At 37.1% G+C, this 13,516-nt stretch overlaps 1 protein-coding gene across 4 annotated transcripts in view; it reads left to right on the top strand.

The window, feature by feature from the left end:
• LOC145358179 (protein crumbs homolog 1-like) overlaps positions 1 to 13,516 on the top strand; it is a 243,980-nt gene that overhangs the window by 128,953 nt on the left and 101,511 nt on the right. For all 4 annotated transcript variants that reach the window (XM_080211931.1, XM_080211929.1, XM_080211930.1 and 1 more), the window contains one exon: positions 9,974 to 10,909. In XM_080211931.1, the coding sequence (XP_080068057.1) occupies positions 9,974 to 10,909 (936 nt within the window). The remainder of the gene's footprint in view (positions 1 to 9,973; positions 10,910 to 13,516) is intronic.

Below are 13,516 nucleotides of genomic sequence, written 5' to 3'. Positions count from 1 at the left end.
GGTTACAGATAGTGTGACATGAACCCAAGATCCCGGTTGAGGCCGTCCTCGTATGTGCGGAACTTGGCTATCAGTTTCTGCTCAGGGACTCTGCACTGTAATTTATCGTGAAGGCCGCCTTGGAGAACATTTACCCGAAGATCAGAGGCCGAATGCCTGTGACCACTGAAGTGCACTCTGATCTTTCGGTAAACGTTTTCCAAGGTGGCCTTCATGATATACAACAGCGTAGAGTCGATCAGCAGAAACTGATAGCCAAGTTCCGCACATATGAGAATGGCCTCAGCTGGGATCTTGGGTTCATGTCACACTATCTGCAACCCACATGACTTGCCTGGGCTTGCAACATCTCACTTACTGTCCTGTCTGAAGACAATACACATCTCTTTAACCTATGCTTAATGCTATCTTCACTCACATTGTTTGCACCTTTAAGAATTGATTAGCTGTAAAGACTCGCATTCTAATTAGTATTCTGTAAACGGTGAACGCCTTTATATGCTTTGTTTGAGACCAGAATTCTCCACTTACCTGACGAAAGGGCAATCCCTGAGAGCTTGTGGGTTTACTATCAAATAAACCTGTTGGACTTTAAGCTGGTGTTGTGAGACTTCTTACTGTGTTTACCCTAGTCCAATGCTGGCATCTCCACATCATTAAATGGGGCCACCCATTATTTTTAAACAGCAACACCCAGTTCTAGATTATCGCACAAGAGGAAACATCCTCTTCATCTACACCTTCATGACTCTTCAGGATCATGCCCATTTTGGTCTAGGATCTATGGGTATCCATTCAGTCTGAATGTGAACAGAAGATACACAAGCAGCTCATTGCTCTCAGAAAACACAAAGCTACACGTCCATTGTCAAGTAAACATTTGGAAAATACATGGTTTAATGGGTAGTTAAATCTTCTATTCACAGCATTGTCACGATTCACCTAATAAACACAGATATAAATCATGCAGCAGTACCCAAACTTTTCTGATGAAGGGAAGAGGACTACAGAAACTTTCAGTTCATATATTGGACATATAATGAAAGAAGATTAATAGAATCAATATGGTTGCTCATTCAATCTCTGTAATTATGTAGAATTTTTCAATTCTCTTCATGGATAATGAAGTATTTCTGAGGCTTTCATTGAGACCCCACATACTCTGCTAAGATTTCTAATGCACATTTCAGAGAAGGGTAGTTGGTGGTTACTGACCTTTGATCCAAATTTGACTTACAGTTGGGGAAGTCGAGCAAAATTTAGTAATGAGAAAATACAAGACACTAAAAGACAAGGTCACATTTTTAGTTTTACAAAACAAGTTTTGAAAAGATTTCAGTGGAGCTGAATAAACAGCAGCAGGTGGTTTAGTCACACTGACCCCTCTCTTAAATTCAGTGGGCTGAATGAATGTGCGTGGGAGCGAGAGCTGACAGCAAAATAATAGAGGCTAATCTTCTCTGCTGTGTAAATTAGTCCAGCCATGGTCACACTGTTTAAACTTCTGGTTGCTGCTTATTACATCAAATTAGCATCACAGAACCATTGAAAAATTCCAGAAACATTGCAGTTGAGGAACAGAGCAAATCAAAGAGTAGGACTTCAGATCTCTAGTGAGTCAGAATTTGATCAGACTTTAAAGCTTTGACTGAATGCCCCATGCTGACCAATTTCAGATGGAACAGATTATGATTAAGTTAACCCCTGACCCCAGGCAGTTAAGTCCATGGATTTAGGGAAGCTGATAATGACTAAAATAAGGACCTGAATCAGCATAAAATATATTCAGCAAACAGTTTTACATCATACCAGGATAAAATAGATTTCCCCAATTTATCTAAGAGTATTATTGTTTTTGAAGTTTTGTTTCCTTTCAAAATATTGAGCTTATTATCTGTTGAAAATGAAAACTGGCAACGTGCTGAGTATAGCAATATCTCATGAAGCTTCTGTTTCAGTTGAACTAAGTAATTCATGTTTTAAGTAGTAATACAGCAACTACATTTGCAATACACTGCATGCAAGCATGACATGATTTACAATTGACTCCATCCAAGAATGGCATCATTTGTAATACACATGCGAGAGCGTAGTACTGTCACTGCATAAATATAAATGCTGGAGAGTTTTGTTCAGAAAGCCCTAAAGAAGAGGGCAATCAACAACTCATTTCAATACCTAACCTCAAACAGGTTGCAAACTCAATTATCTGAAACCTTGGATAAATTTCATATCTTAACCAGGTCAAAAGATGACACACTCTGTAAAAATGCAGTGGTGATTTTAACTATGACCAGTGTTGTAGAATGGGTGGTATTGAGTTAATGCCAATTACACACCTTAAGTAAAAATGATTCTCTTGTCATTCTGGAGGAATAGGGGAAATCAGTTCTTATCCGGCTCCATTTCATTTGAACCGCAACCATTCCTAACTAGCCATGGATATTGAAAATATTTCTTGTGAATTTATAGATCACTCTGCATATTTTGAAGTTTGGTATTAAGACCAGTTCCTCTGTATACTTATTAGTACAAAGCATGACTGATATCATAATGCCTCATAAAGTACTGTGTGCTGGAAGACTTTAGTTAAGTATGCATTATGGGATATTTAGTGTAAAGAATCAATGCATCATGAATATATATTTTCCCAGGGTAATAGAGGTCCCCAAACTTGTGTTTTCAGCCCTTGCATTTGTAATAGTGTTTCACGCTGCTCTGCATACAGAGGAAAGAAATGTCTTTAGTTATTTACGTCTATGAATTTTGAAAATGAAGGTTTTGCTGATTTAATTATGGGCTTCAGATCCTGCAATCGTGCTAGCCTAGATTTAATTTTTCACTTACTGAGGATAGTCAAACATAAATCTCTGCTGCCACTGTTCCTGTTAATCAGTTGTGCTTAGTATGTAAATATTTTGAAGAATAAAAACATAAATGATAATTCAGAACATATTTAAATAATGCTCCAATGCTGTTTTAAAATGTAAACTTCAACATTTCAGAGGCTTGTCGGTCACTGTTCTCGAGATGTATGCGCCACCTTTCAGACTAAGAAATCTACAATGTTGAACATTGTAAACAGAGTAAGGACATAGAATCTGACTGGCGAGATAACATTTGAACAAATAATGAAGCTGAAACTTATGTACTTTGGGAAAAGTTGCAAGAGCACAAACAACACATGAATATAATCAGTTTAACACAGAAAACATCCATAATGTACAATAGTATTGTTTGCACTCTTGTTACCCATGCTTTCCATGAACAGATCTTTTCTCCTGCTATAGAGACATGTTAATATACAAATAGCAAAGATGCCATTTTGCTCTTAATGCATTCTTTGAAGGAAACCATTCCTATATTGTAGTTAGCCATGTAATGCCTTTGTTTTCACTAGTTTTGTGTTCTGGATCTGAAGCACAGGAGGGCAGGAGCTGCTGGAGAGGAAGGGAGCCAGGCATGACAGCTCAATTAAAAATTAGGGAGTGATTGTTATGCTGCAGCTTTTCTAGTTGACACTGTGCATGAGGTTTGGTTGCCATGTGATATGAACAGTGGATTGAGTCATTTTGTAAAACAAAAAGTTCATAAACAAATGAACAAGGGAAATTACAGAACTATCTTCATTCATAAATGCAGCCTAGAACAATTCACTGGAACAACTCCATGCATAGCTCAAGCATAGCATATACGAAGCCATTTTCTTTATGGCTCAGTCCCCAAGTGAAGTATATTAACTTCCCTGATAAATGAAACTGGTAGAGTAGAACAGACCAATCAAAAATAAAACACAAGTCCAATGAGCAGTTAATTCCACGATACAATGTGCCTGCTGCACCTGTTGCAGACTTAAAAGTTGGACTGTGCATTGAAAAGTGCAACCGTGAAAGTAGATGGCTATAACAGTCTAAGGTTCAATTGTGTATCTCTAACTTATTTCCCTAGTATAGAAAATCCTGCAAGTTCAAAGAAATGTTAGGTCAAATTGATGGTGATTGGTCTTTGCAGCAATATATAACATGCAGTAAAGAGAGGAAACAAGCATTCTTCATGTCAGTCCCGATAGGATCCAGCTGGGTAAGGGATAAAGAGGAGGCGGATTACTGGTGAGACCAACTTATATTAAAGTGAAGCCCTCTCTATATTGGTTGGTTTAATTACTAATCGCTTTTGCCTGACTGGCACCAGGATAGCACAAATACATTCAGTGTTTTGTTATGGTCGGACACATGTACAAATGCAGAGAGGAAAACCACAATGAAATCTTTCCTTTTTCACGTATTCTTTTGTGGACTTTTTCTAATTACAGGTATTGGTGTCATCATTATTTGATTTTACATTTAAGACTGCCTTTTTGTGAAATAGAAGCTTAATTTTAACCTGCTGTTGCAGTTTAATAGAGCGGATTGTGTTCCAGGAAAGATACGCATGAAAGAAAATCTGCTGTTGCTTTAGTTTTCAAGCTTTTGCTGGAAGTTGTTTTTTACAACTTATGCTTAGAAAAATACAATGTAATTTTTCAGGGTCTTCAAAGATAATCCCAGGTGATCTCAACTGCATAATAATTACCTTTGCATTAATTTTAAATGCAAATCGTCTAATAAAGAGCTAGGAAATTTTCTGCAGCGTATTGAAATTTAATTTTAAAATTTAAACGTGTATACCAAAACTCTCAACAAATATTCAGTATACATTTAGAATATTGTATCTATATTCCACATTTTTAACATTTTATGCATGCAAAAGACTGGTAATATATGTTCCACGTGAATTTTGATTTTCTTGTACAATTTAAAATTTTGGCTGATTTTCCAATCATACAGTGCTGAGATTAATTCTTGTAGTTTTTTTTAAATATGGGAAAAGGGAATTGTGAGGAGGGGAGAATCCAGTGATTTTAAATGTTGGCCTTTTTTAAAATACTACATGATTCTGTTGTGATTTTGTGTAATTTCTTTGTTTGAGATAGTCTTTCAAAGTTTATCACATGAACACAGTTTATATCACAGAAAATCTCAACACAAGGATGGGGATAATAAAGTAATGAATTTATTTATTAATAAAGAAGTGAATTAGCACAAAATCTACACTGTTTTGAAAACACCAGGAACAAATACAAATAGAAGAGGAATCAGAAATGGTTCCACAAGAGTCATTTGTCAGAACAGAGGCTAGAAAAGTTAGACATGGAACGCCACACAGTCACAAGTACAATGAAACTGCAATGGATTCATCAAACTGGATAGTACATACAGCCTGTTAATGACACGGGGAGGGATGGATATCAGATCCATTGTCATTTTTGCCCATACCTGGCATCCACAAATCAGAAACAGCTGGGAACTGAACCTGGGACCTGACTAGTATCATTGATGTATAAAGGAATAATCTTAAGCTTAATGGAATGTAAATCTTTCTATCTGAATGACCAGAATAAAAAGAGGAGGAAGTTTTGTTTCAGCTATTCAATCCCTGTTAAATTATGGGTGAGATTATCCAGCCAAGCCTGTTTGGACCCTCCAAAATTTAATGGGCTTTTGGCCGAGCTGCCAAATCTCTCACAGCAGGTCCTACCACAACATGCTCGAAAATCCTGGCCTAAACTGAAGTACCGTTTATAGCTCTGGACACAGCAGTAATGATATAATGATCTTAGAAGGATGCCACCAGGGCTCTAAGGGTTATAAGTAAGAGGAGAAAATACATATGTAAATATAAATACTTAAATTGTGGATTGATTGATGATTTTAGGATTTTGAAAATAATTGATAGGTCAGAAAGAAAGAAACTTTCTGCTGCTGGGATAGTGTTGGACAAGGGAACATAACTTTAACATCAGGGTCAGGGGTTTCAGGAAAGTTAGATAACATGGTGGCAGAAAAATTGAACTCTTCCACAAAAAGCAGTCAATGCCAGCTCAATTAATGATCTTAAATTTGAGATTGATAAATTTTTGCGAAATGTGCATATAAAAGATATGAAGCCAAAGTAGGTTAGTGGAGTTAAGATACATATCAGACATGATCTCACTGAATGCAGGCTCAAGGAGCTGAAGACTACTCGAGCATAAAACACAGGAGCAGAAGTAGGCCACTTGGCCCATCAAGTCTGATCCACCATTCAGTAAGATCACGACTGATCTGATATTATAATCTTCAACTCCACTTTCCCGCCTTATCCCAATAACTCTTTATTCCCTTATTAAAAATCTGTCTATCTCATCCTTGAACATATTTAACGATCCAGCCTCTACAGCCCTCTGCAGTAAAGAATCCTACAGATTCATTGCCCTCAGAGAAGAAATTCCTCATGTGTTTTAAACGGGTGACACCTTACTCTGAGATTATGCTTTCTGGTGCTACACCCTCCAACAGAGGGAAACAACCTCTCAGTATCTACCCCGTCAAGCCTCTCTGAGAATGTGAGATGTCTTATAAAAATCATCTCTCATTCTTCTAAATTCCAATGAATACAAACTCAGGCTACTCAACCTCTCATAAGAAAATCCCTCCATACCTGGGATCAACTAGTGAACCTTCTCTAGATGCCTCCTATTTCTTTCTTTTGATAAGAGGAACAAAACTGTTTGCAGGATTCCAGGTGTGGTCTAACTAGTGGAGTTTTAGCAAGATAATCTTATTTTTGTACTCCATTCATTTTGAAATAAAGCCCAACATTTCATTTGCCTTCCCTATTACCTGCTGAACTTATATGCTAGTGTTTTTGCACAAGAACCTCTAAATCCCGCTCTGCTGCAGCTTTCTGCCATCTTCCTCCATTTAAATAATATTCAGTTTCTTCATTCTTCCTACCAAAGTGCATAACTTCATGTTTTCCTTAATTATATTTCATCTGCCAAGTTTCTGCCCATTCATTTAACCTGACTTTCCCTCTGTAGACTCTTTACTATGTTACTATGTTCTGGTTAGAACATTTCAGTAAAGAAGCGTCAATGAGAAATACAGGAAATTGAAAACTAAACATAGAACATAACAGCACAGTACAGGCCCTTCAGCCCTCGATGCTGCACCGACCAGTGGAAACAATTTAATGACCCTCTAACCTAAACTATTCCAGTGTTATCCATATGCCTATCCAATGACAATTTGAATGCCCTTAAAGTTGGCGAGTCCACAACTGCTGCAGGCAGGGCATTCCACGCTCTTACTACCCTCTGAGTAAAGAACCTACTTCTGACATCCGTCCTATAATTACCACCCCTTAATTTAAAGCTATGTCCCCTCGTGTTAACCATCACCATCCGAGGAAAAAGGCTCTCACTATCCACCCTATCTAACTAGTTTAAACACAACTCAGGCGAACATTTACTTCTATTATTTTTTGAACAATAAGTAAATCATTCAATCGTTCAGATCCCTGGTGGTACAAATCGCTAGTGATAAAGTGACCTAATAAAAGAAATATTGATGTAGATTCTTCAACTATATTAATGAAAGAGATGGATGAAGTGTTTATTGGTATGCAATAATGTCTGAGTAAAAGAATGTGGCTATGCTTATTCCACAACCAGTACTGTTTCCTTCTAAAGGACCACCTGATGGCTGTACTACAATTACAATTTCTTCTGGATTCCACTAGATAGAAAAATTAATTTTGAAGGCATGTTTTTAAAATTGTAACTATACAATGTTTTAATTATTTAAAAAACTATATCACTCTCAATACTGCATGATTAGCAGCCTAGCAGAGGTTGAGCTTTCAATTTCCTGTCTCAGATATAACTGTGCCAACCACCAAATCAGGATGCATTTCAATCTAAATATCAACAGGTACCTTGTGCAATCTAAATTACAAGAGTAAAAGACTTGCTAATCAAAGAAGGTACAACTTAATCATTGACTTACACTGGGCTCCCAGTTGTGCAACACCTTGGTATTAAAATTATAGTCTTTGTTCATGAAAAACGAGGATCTCAAAATTGATCGTAAAGCCACAAGTAGATAATGGAGCTTAGCGAAGATTGGAATAATGAAAGTGAAGAATTTTTAGCCATAGCTTTCTGAATGCATTGCAGGTTTTGCAAGATTGAAGCAGGGAGGCCATTAGAAACGTCAAGTTTCGAGGCAACTTAACCTAGATTCATTTGTCAGCGTTTTCCAATTCCATGACCTCTACCACGTAAAAGGATAAAGGCAGCAGATGCATGGGAAAATCATCACCTGCAAGTTCTCTTCAAAACCACACACAATCCTGACATGGAACCACAGTGTCATTCCTTCATTGTCTCTGGGTCAAAGTACTCCTTTCCTAACATGTATCTACACCACATGGACAGTAGTAGTTCAAAAAGGCAACACATTATCACCTTTTCGAGGATAAATAGTATAGTAATAAATACAGGTCTAGACAGCAACAGCGACATTTGATGAAAGAATAAATTCTAAAGAAGACCTTGATTAGGATCTCAGGTAGCAAAAGAGCTGGGATGAAGACAGGTTATATTTAAAGGCATTGACGATTAAGGGGATTAGATAGACGGAAACACAGCATGTAGCCCTACATCTCCCAAACCTTGCCTGCACAGCAATCAGCGAGATTGATGGAGTTAAGGACAGAGACTTAGAGGAGCTAAAAAAGAGAGTTTGGTCTTGCTTGCTCAATTCTAATTCAGTCAATTGGAGAGTCAAGCAACAGCTTTGGAATCATAAAGGAGAAATGGACGATATCAACAGTTAGATTACTCAGCATTAACTGTCTGAAAAACTGGACATTGGAAGCAGTTTTCAGTCAATGAAGGACAATTATTTTCACCAAAATGGAAAATGGAACCATGAAGATGGATGAAAATAGGTAATTTTTTTATTCTTTCATGGGATGCGGGCATCACTGATGAGGCCAGCATTTATTGCCCATCCATAACTGTCCTTGAACTGACATTGTAGAAGGCAGTTCAGAACCAATACTATGGGGCAGAACAGTGGCCCAAGTGGCTAGCATTGCTGCCTCATAGCACCAGGGACCCAAGTTCGATTCCCAGCTTGGGTCACTATATGTGCAGACTCTGCACATTCACCCGTGTCTGCGTGGATGTCCTCGCACAGTCCAAAAGACATGCTGTTTAGGTGCATTGGCCATGCTAAATTCTACCTCAGCATACCTGAACAGGTGCTGGAGTGTGGCAACTAGGGGATTTTCACAGGAACTTCATTGCTGTGTTAATATAAGCCTACTTGTGACACTAATAAATAAACTTTAAAAAACTTTAAACCAAATTGTTGTGGGTTTGGAGTCACATGTTGGCTAGATCATGTAAGGATGACAGATTTCCTGCCCTAAAGGACATTAATGAACTGAATGGGTTTTAACAACAATCAATGATGGCTGTCAAGATGACCATTAACTGAGACTAGCTTCATATTTCAGCTGGTTATTAATTAAGTTTCAGTACAATGGTGGTATCTAAACCCATGTCCCACTGCATTAGCCAGGATCCTGGGATTAATGGTCCACTGACATCACCATACCATTACCTCCCCAAACATATTTCAAGGATGTGTTGTAGAAAATTAAAAATGAGAGAGAGAGAGAAAGGAACAGAAACTAGAGCAGAAAATGCAAACAGAATTTTTTAGAACTTATAGTTATTACAGCAATGAAACACATCCTAGCACTTAAATAGCTATAATGTTGGTATCAGTTTATAAGCAGCAGACCTAATAAGCCCAGGAAAGCATGAACTCTCAGCATTAGGATTAAAAGATGTATGCATCATCATTTGTTTTCAAAATCTGGTTATAATTTAGCGTACGTTAGTTTTAGAGAATCCTTTAAGTGTTAAATATATATTTATTCAATTCACATTAAAATGGTTCAATTTGACTAAGCCATCAGAATTTCATTTTTGTTTTTACATAATAGTAATTTATATTCAGCGCATAAACAAGAATACAAGTTATGTTGTTTTGAAACTACAAGTAAACTGTTCTAAGATTTTTGTTTTCTTCCTCAGGGTTGCTATGTCAAATTGATATTAATGAATGCAAAAGCAATCCTTGTCAAAATGGAGGCAGTTGTGAAGATGTTATTGCAGGCTACACATGCCACTGTCCTGCAATGGATGAAGATGGCATCAGATGGGGAGGAAAGGACTGTTCAATTCCACTAGCTGGCTGTCTTGAGCACCAGTGTAATAATGGAGCAACTTGCATCCCAACCTTGGTGGATGATATTCACAGTTACAACTGCAAATGTCCTCCTGGTTTTTATGATACTACATGTTCACAATCAACAACCTTTTCCTTATTCAGTGGTTATGTGATTGTACAAATGCCAAATACTAATCAGAGCAGAGCAGCAGCACGGGATGAACCATTTAGCATCAGTTTCCGCTTTAGGACAACAATACCAAATGTGCTCTTATTCTATCGGGGAGATCTACTCAATGAATACATACATATTCAACTTTATAATGGCCAACTGATGTCCATAGGCGTGATAAATGGTCAGATAATTAGCATTTCATTCATTTATCAAGTTAATGATGGCGAGTGGCATCAGTTAACAGTTGTTCTGGGAAAAAGTTTCCTTATAAACCTAACACATCCTAGTTGTCCAAAATACACCTGTTCAAGCTCAAAAATCATCGAATCAACCACCCTTCCTTCACCAAATTCATTTCGGACTTCACACATTGGTGGCTACCCAGGAATGTACTTTTCAATTCAGGATTATTTTACTGGTTGCTTGCAAGATTTGGAAATTGATAAAATGATGATATTGCCAGAAACAATTTCAGAAAATATGTCACAGAGTTTTACACTTGGCTGCAAGAAGACAAACTGGTGTGACCAGAACCCATGTAACAATAATGGAAAGTGTGTGGATCTGTGGACAAGCTATAAGTGCGATTGTTACCGACCATTTACAGGTCCCACGTGCCTTAACGGTAAGCATAGCAGTGTTATTTTACTGTGTTTATTAGAGAAATATTGAGAGCCAATTACATTTACATCCCAGGGAAACCAACTTAACTGTCATTGTTATGGTGAGTTTAATAACATCCTGCCTTAGCCCCAACTTGTGAAAAACAAGACAAATCCCCAACAATTAATGCTTATGATTTTAAGCACAATCCCCTGTAGTACAGACTTTATATTCACTGCTGGCACTGACAGACAATTCACGAGGGTTGAGGAATAGGAGAATTATGTCAGGTTCACAAGTGAAAATAGAGGCAAAAGCTTTGTACAAGAGTAGGGAGGGGAACTTCTTCAGGGAATTTCACAGTAATTTCATTGCAGTGTTAATGTAAGCATTACTTGTGGCTAATAAATAAATAAACTTTAATAAACTTGTTCATTATGTTATTTATAAATATAAAGTTTGACAGTTAAGTTTTTATAATTAAACTGCAATTAAACCTTTTATAACTTCAACTGTCACCATTGCAGTAACATGATTTTGATTTCCACTTCCTAAATATAAATGTTTAAATTACTGTACTTACATTAGACTAGTGCTGAAAGGAAGTTCATTAATAAAAGTGAAATGAACATTTAACATTTGAAATGAACATGAACATTTAAAATTCTTTAAAGTGAAATGAACATTTCACTTTAAAGAATTTTGTCAACAAGCCTAAAAGCATACAAGAGACTAGCATCTAAATGTTTCTAAGGATGCCCCTAGTCTTGTGAATCTCACCAAGCTTTTTCATAAAATATTTAGAATTTAGATTTGGATTTGAAAGCAAAGGCAGATTTAAAAAAGTGAAACATTTTGAAATAAAACAGATTTACATGTTCTAATCCCTGCTGCCTTGTTCTGTGCAGTAAGATGACAATTGCAAAGTAAGTTGTTGATTCACTAGCTATGAGGTTCTACGCGTTGAGAGTTATTGGTGGGCCTTAATTTATAAAACGACCACAGAGTCCAAAACTGATGAAGCTTAATTAGTATATTAAACTGAGAACCCATCTTCATGGCAATCTGCAGTTACTTTTCCTTGACCAGCCCTCAAACTACAGGCAGCAAAGTTGGAATATGGCAATTTGTGTTTTTACTTAAAAGGATATGCAGTTGGAATAAACTGAAAACTGACCTGGCAATGATTTTTACTTCATTGTTTTTGAAACGTCATTTTCAACGATAACACAAAATTCACCCAATGCAATCTTATCAGAAAATATGATAAAAGTACAGGGTAAAGAGTGTACTACTGTAGGATTATTCTGATCCAAAAATCTGACACCAAAGACATTATTATACTTCTACTTTGGATTCTCCATTAGAATTCAGTTATTGATATTAAAACAGCTTTTTGGATTGGAATGTTGTGACTGACTGGCTGGCACAGATCTGTTCATGGTTACTCTGATTCCATAACTGGTGATGATCTGGCTAATCTCTATAAAAAGCAGTTTAAGAGACAAAGATATTTTCATATTGCACTCTCCACAAATTATACCACCTATATTTAAGGCAGACAATTGCCTATATCTCAGCAATTATTAATGACCATACACTATCATCAAAAACATCAATTACATCATATTAACCACAACAGCTATTTTGCACAATTCAGGAAGTTATCCACAGCTTCCTTTCTAATGAGGGTATGTGGAATCTTCTAATGAGTTCTGGCATTTCAACAATGAAAGTAATCATACAAAAACTGTACTTGCTCATTTTGGATAATAAGAGTTTAAAGCAGCCTGGGCTACTGGATTAATGGCAGTGGCGGCTTCATCCAGGTAAGTGAGTAATGAATAGGGGAGAGGGAGGAAGCCATGTACCAGTATGGAAACATCAGAAGGTATTAATAGGATCTTCCATTTTTAACTATTTTCTGTGAAAAGAACACATATTACCAACACCTTTTTTGAATGTGCATTGGTCAATTTTCTCACTCCTGAACTCCAACTGTCGACATCACAATTTCCTTTCAAAAAGTAACATGCAAGCTATAAGTACCACTTAATACACTAATTATTCAAAACATCAAACGCAACTGTTAATTGTTTATATGATGGATTCAGCATCTGCCTCTGATGCTACCTTTAACACACATGGATTTATTTTACAGCAGAGTAAGGTGCTGGTGAAGCCACACCTGGTATACTATGTACAGTTTTGGTCTCCTTACTTGAGAAAGAATATACTGGCAATGGGGTGTGTGTGTGTGTGTGTGTGCAGAGGAGATTCATTAGGTTGATTCCAGAGTTGAGGGGGTTGGCTTATGAGAACAGACTGAGTAGACTGGGGCTACACTTATTGGAATTCAGAAGGATGAGGGGAGATCTTATAGAAACATATAAGATTATGAAGGGAGTAGATAAGATAGAAGCAGGGAAGTTGTTTCCACTGGCGGGTGAAACGACAACTAGGACGCATAGCTTAAAAATACTGGGAAGCAGATTTAGGACTGAGTTGAGGAGGAACTTCTTCACACAAAGGATTGTGAATTTGTGGAATTCCTACCCAGTGAAGAAGCTGAGGTACCTCATTGAACATTTTTAAGGCAACGATAGATAAATTTTTGAACAGTAAAGGA

This window comes from Carcharhinus amblyrhynchos, chromosome 25, assembly GCF_965287045.1.
Source record: "Carcharhinus amblyrhynchos chromosome 25, sCarAmb.v2.hapA, whole genome shotgun sequence".
Taxonomy (NCBI): Eukaryota; Metazoa; Chordata; class Chondrichthyes; order Carcharhiniformes; family Carcharhinidae; genus Carcharhinus; species Carcharhinus amblyrhynchos.
Note: the sequence above shows the minus strand (reverse complement) of the source record. Positions and strands in the feature narration are given on the sequence as shown.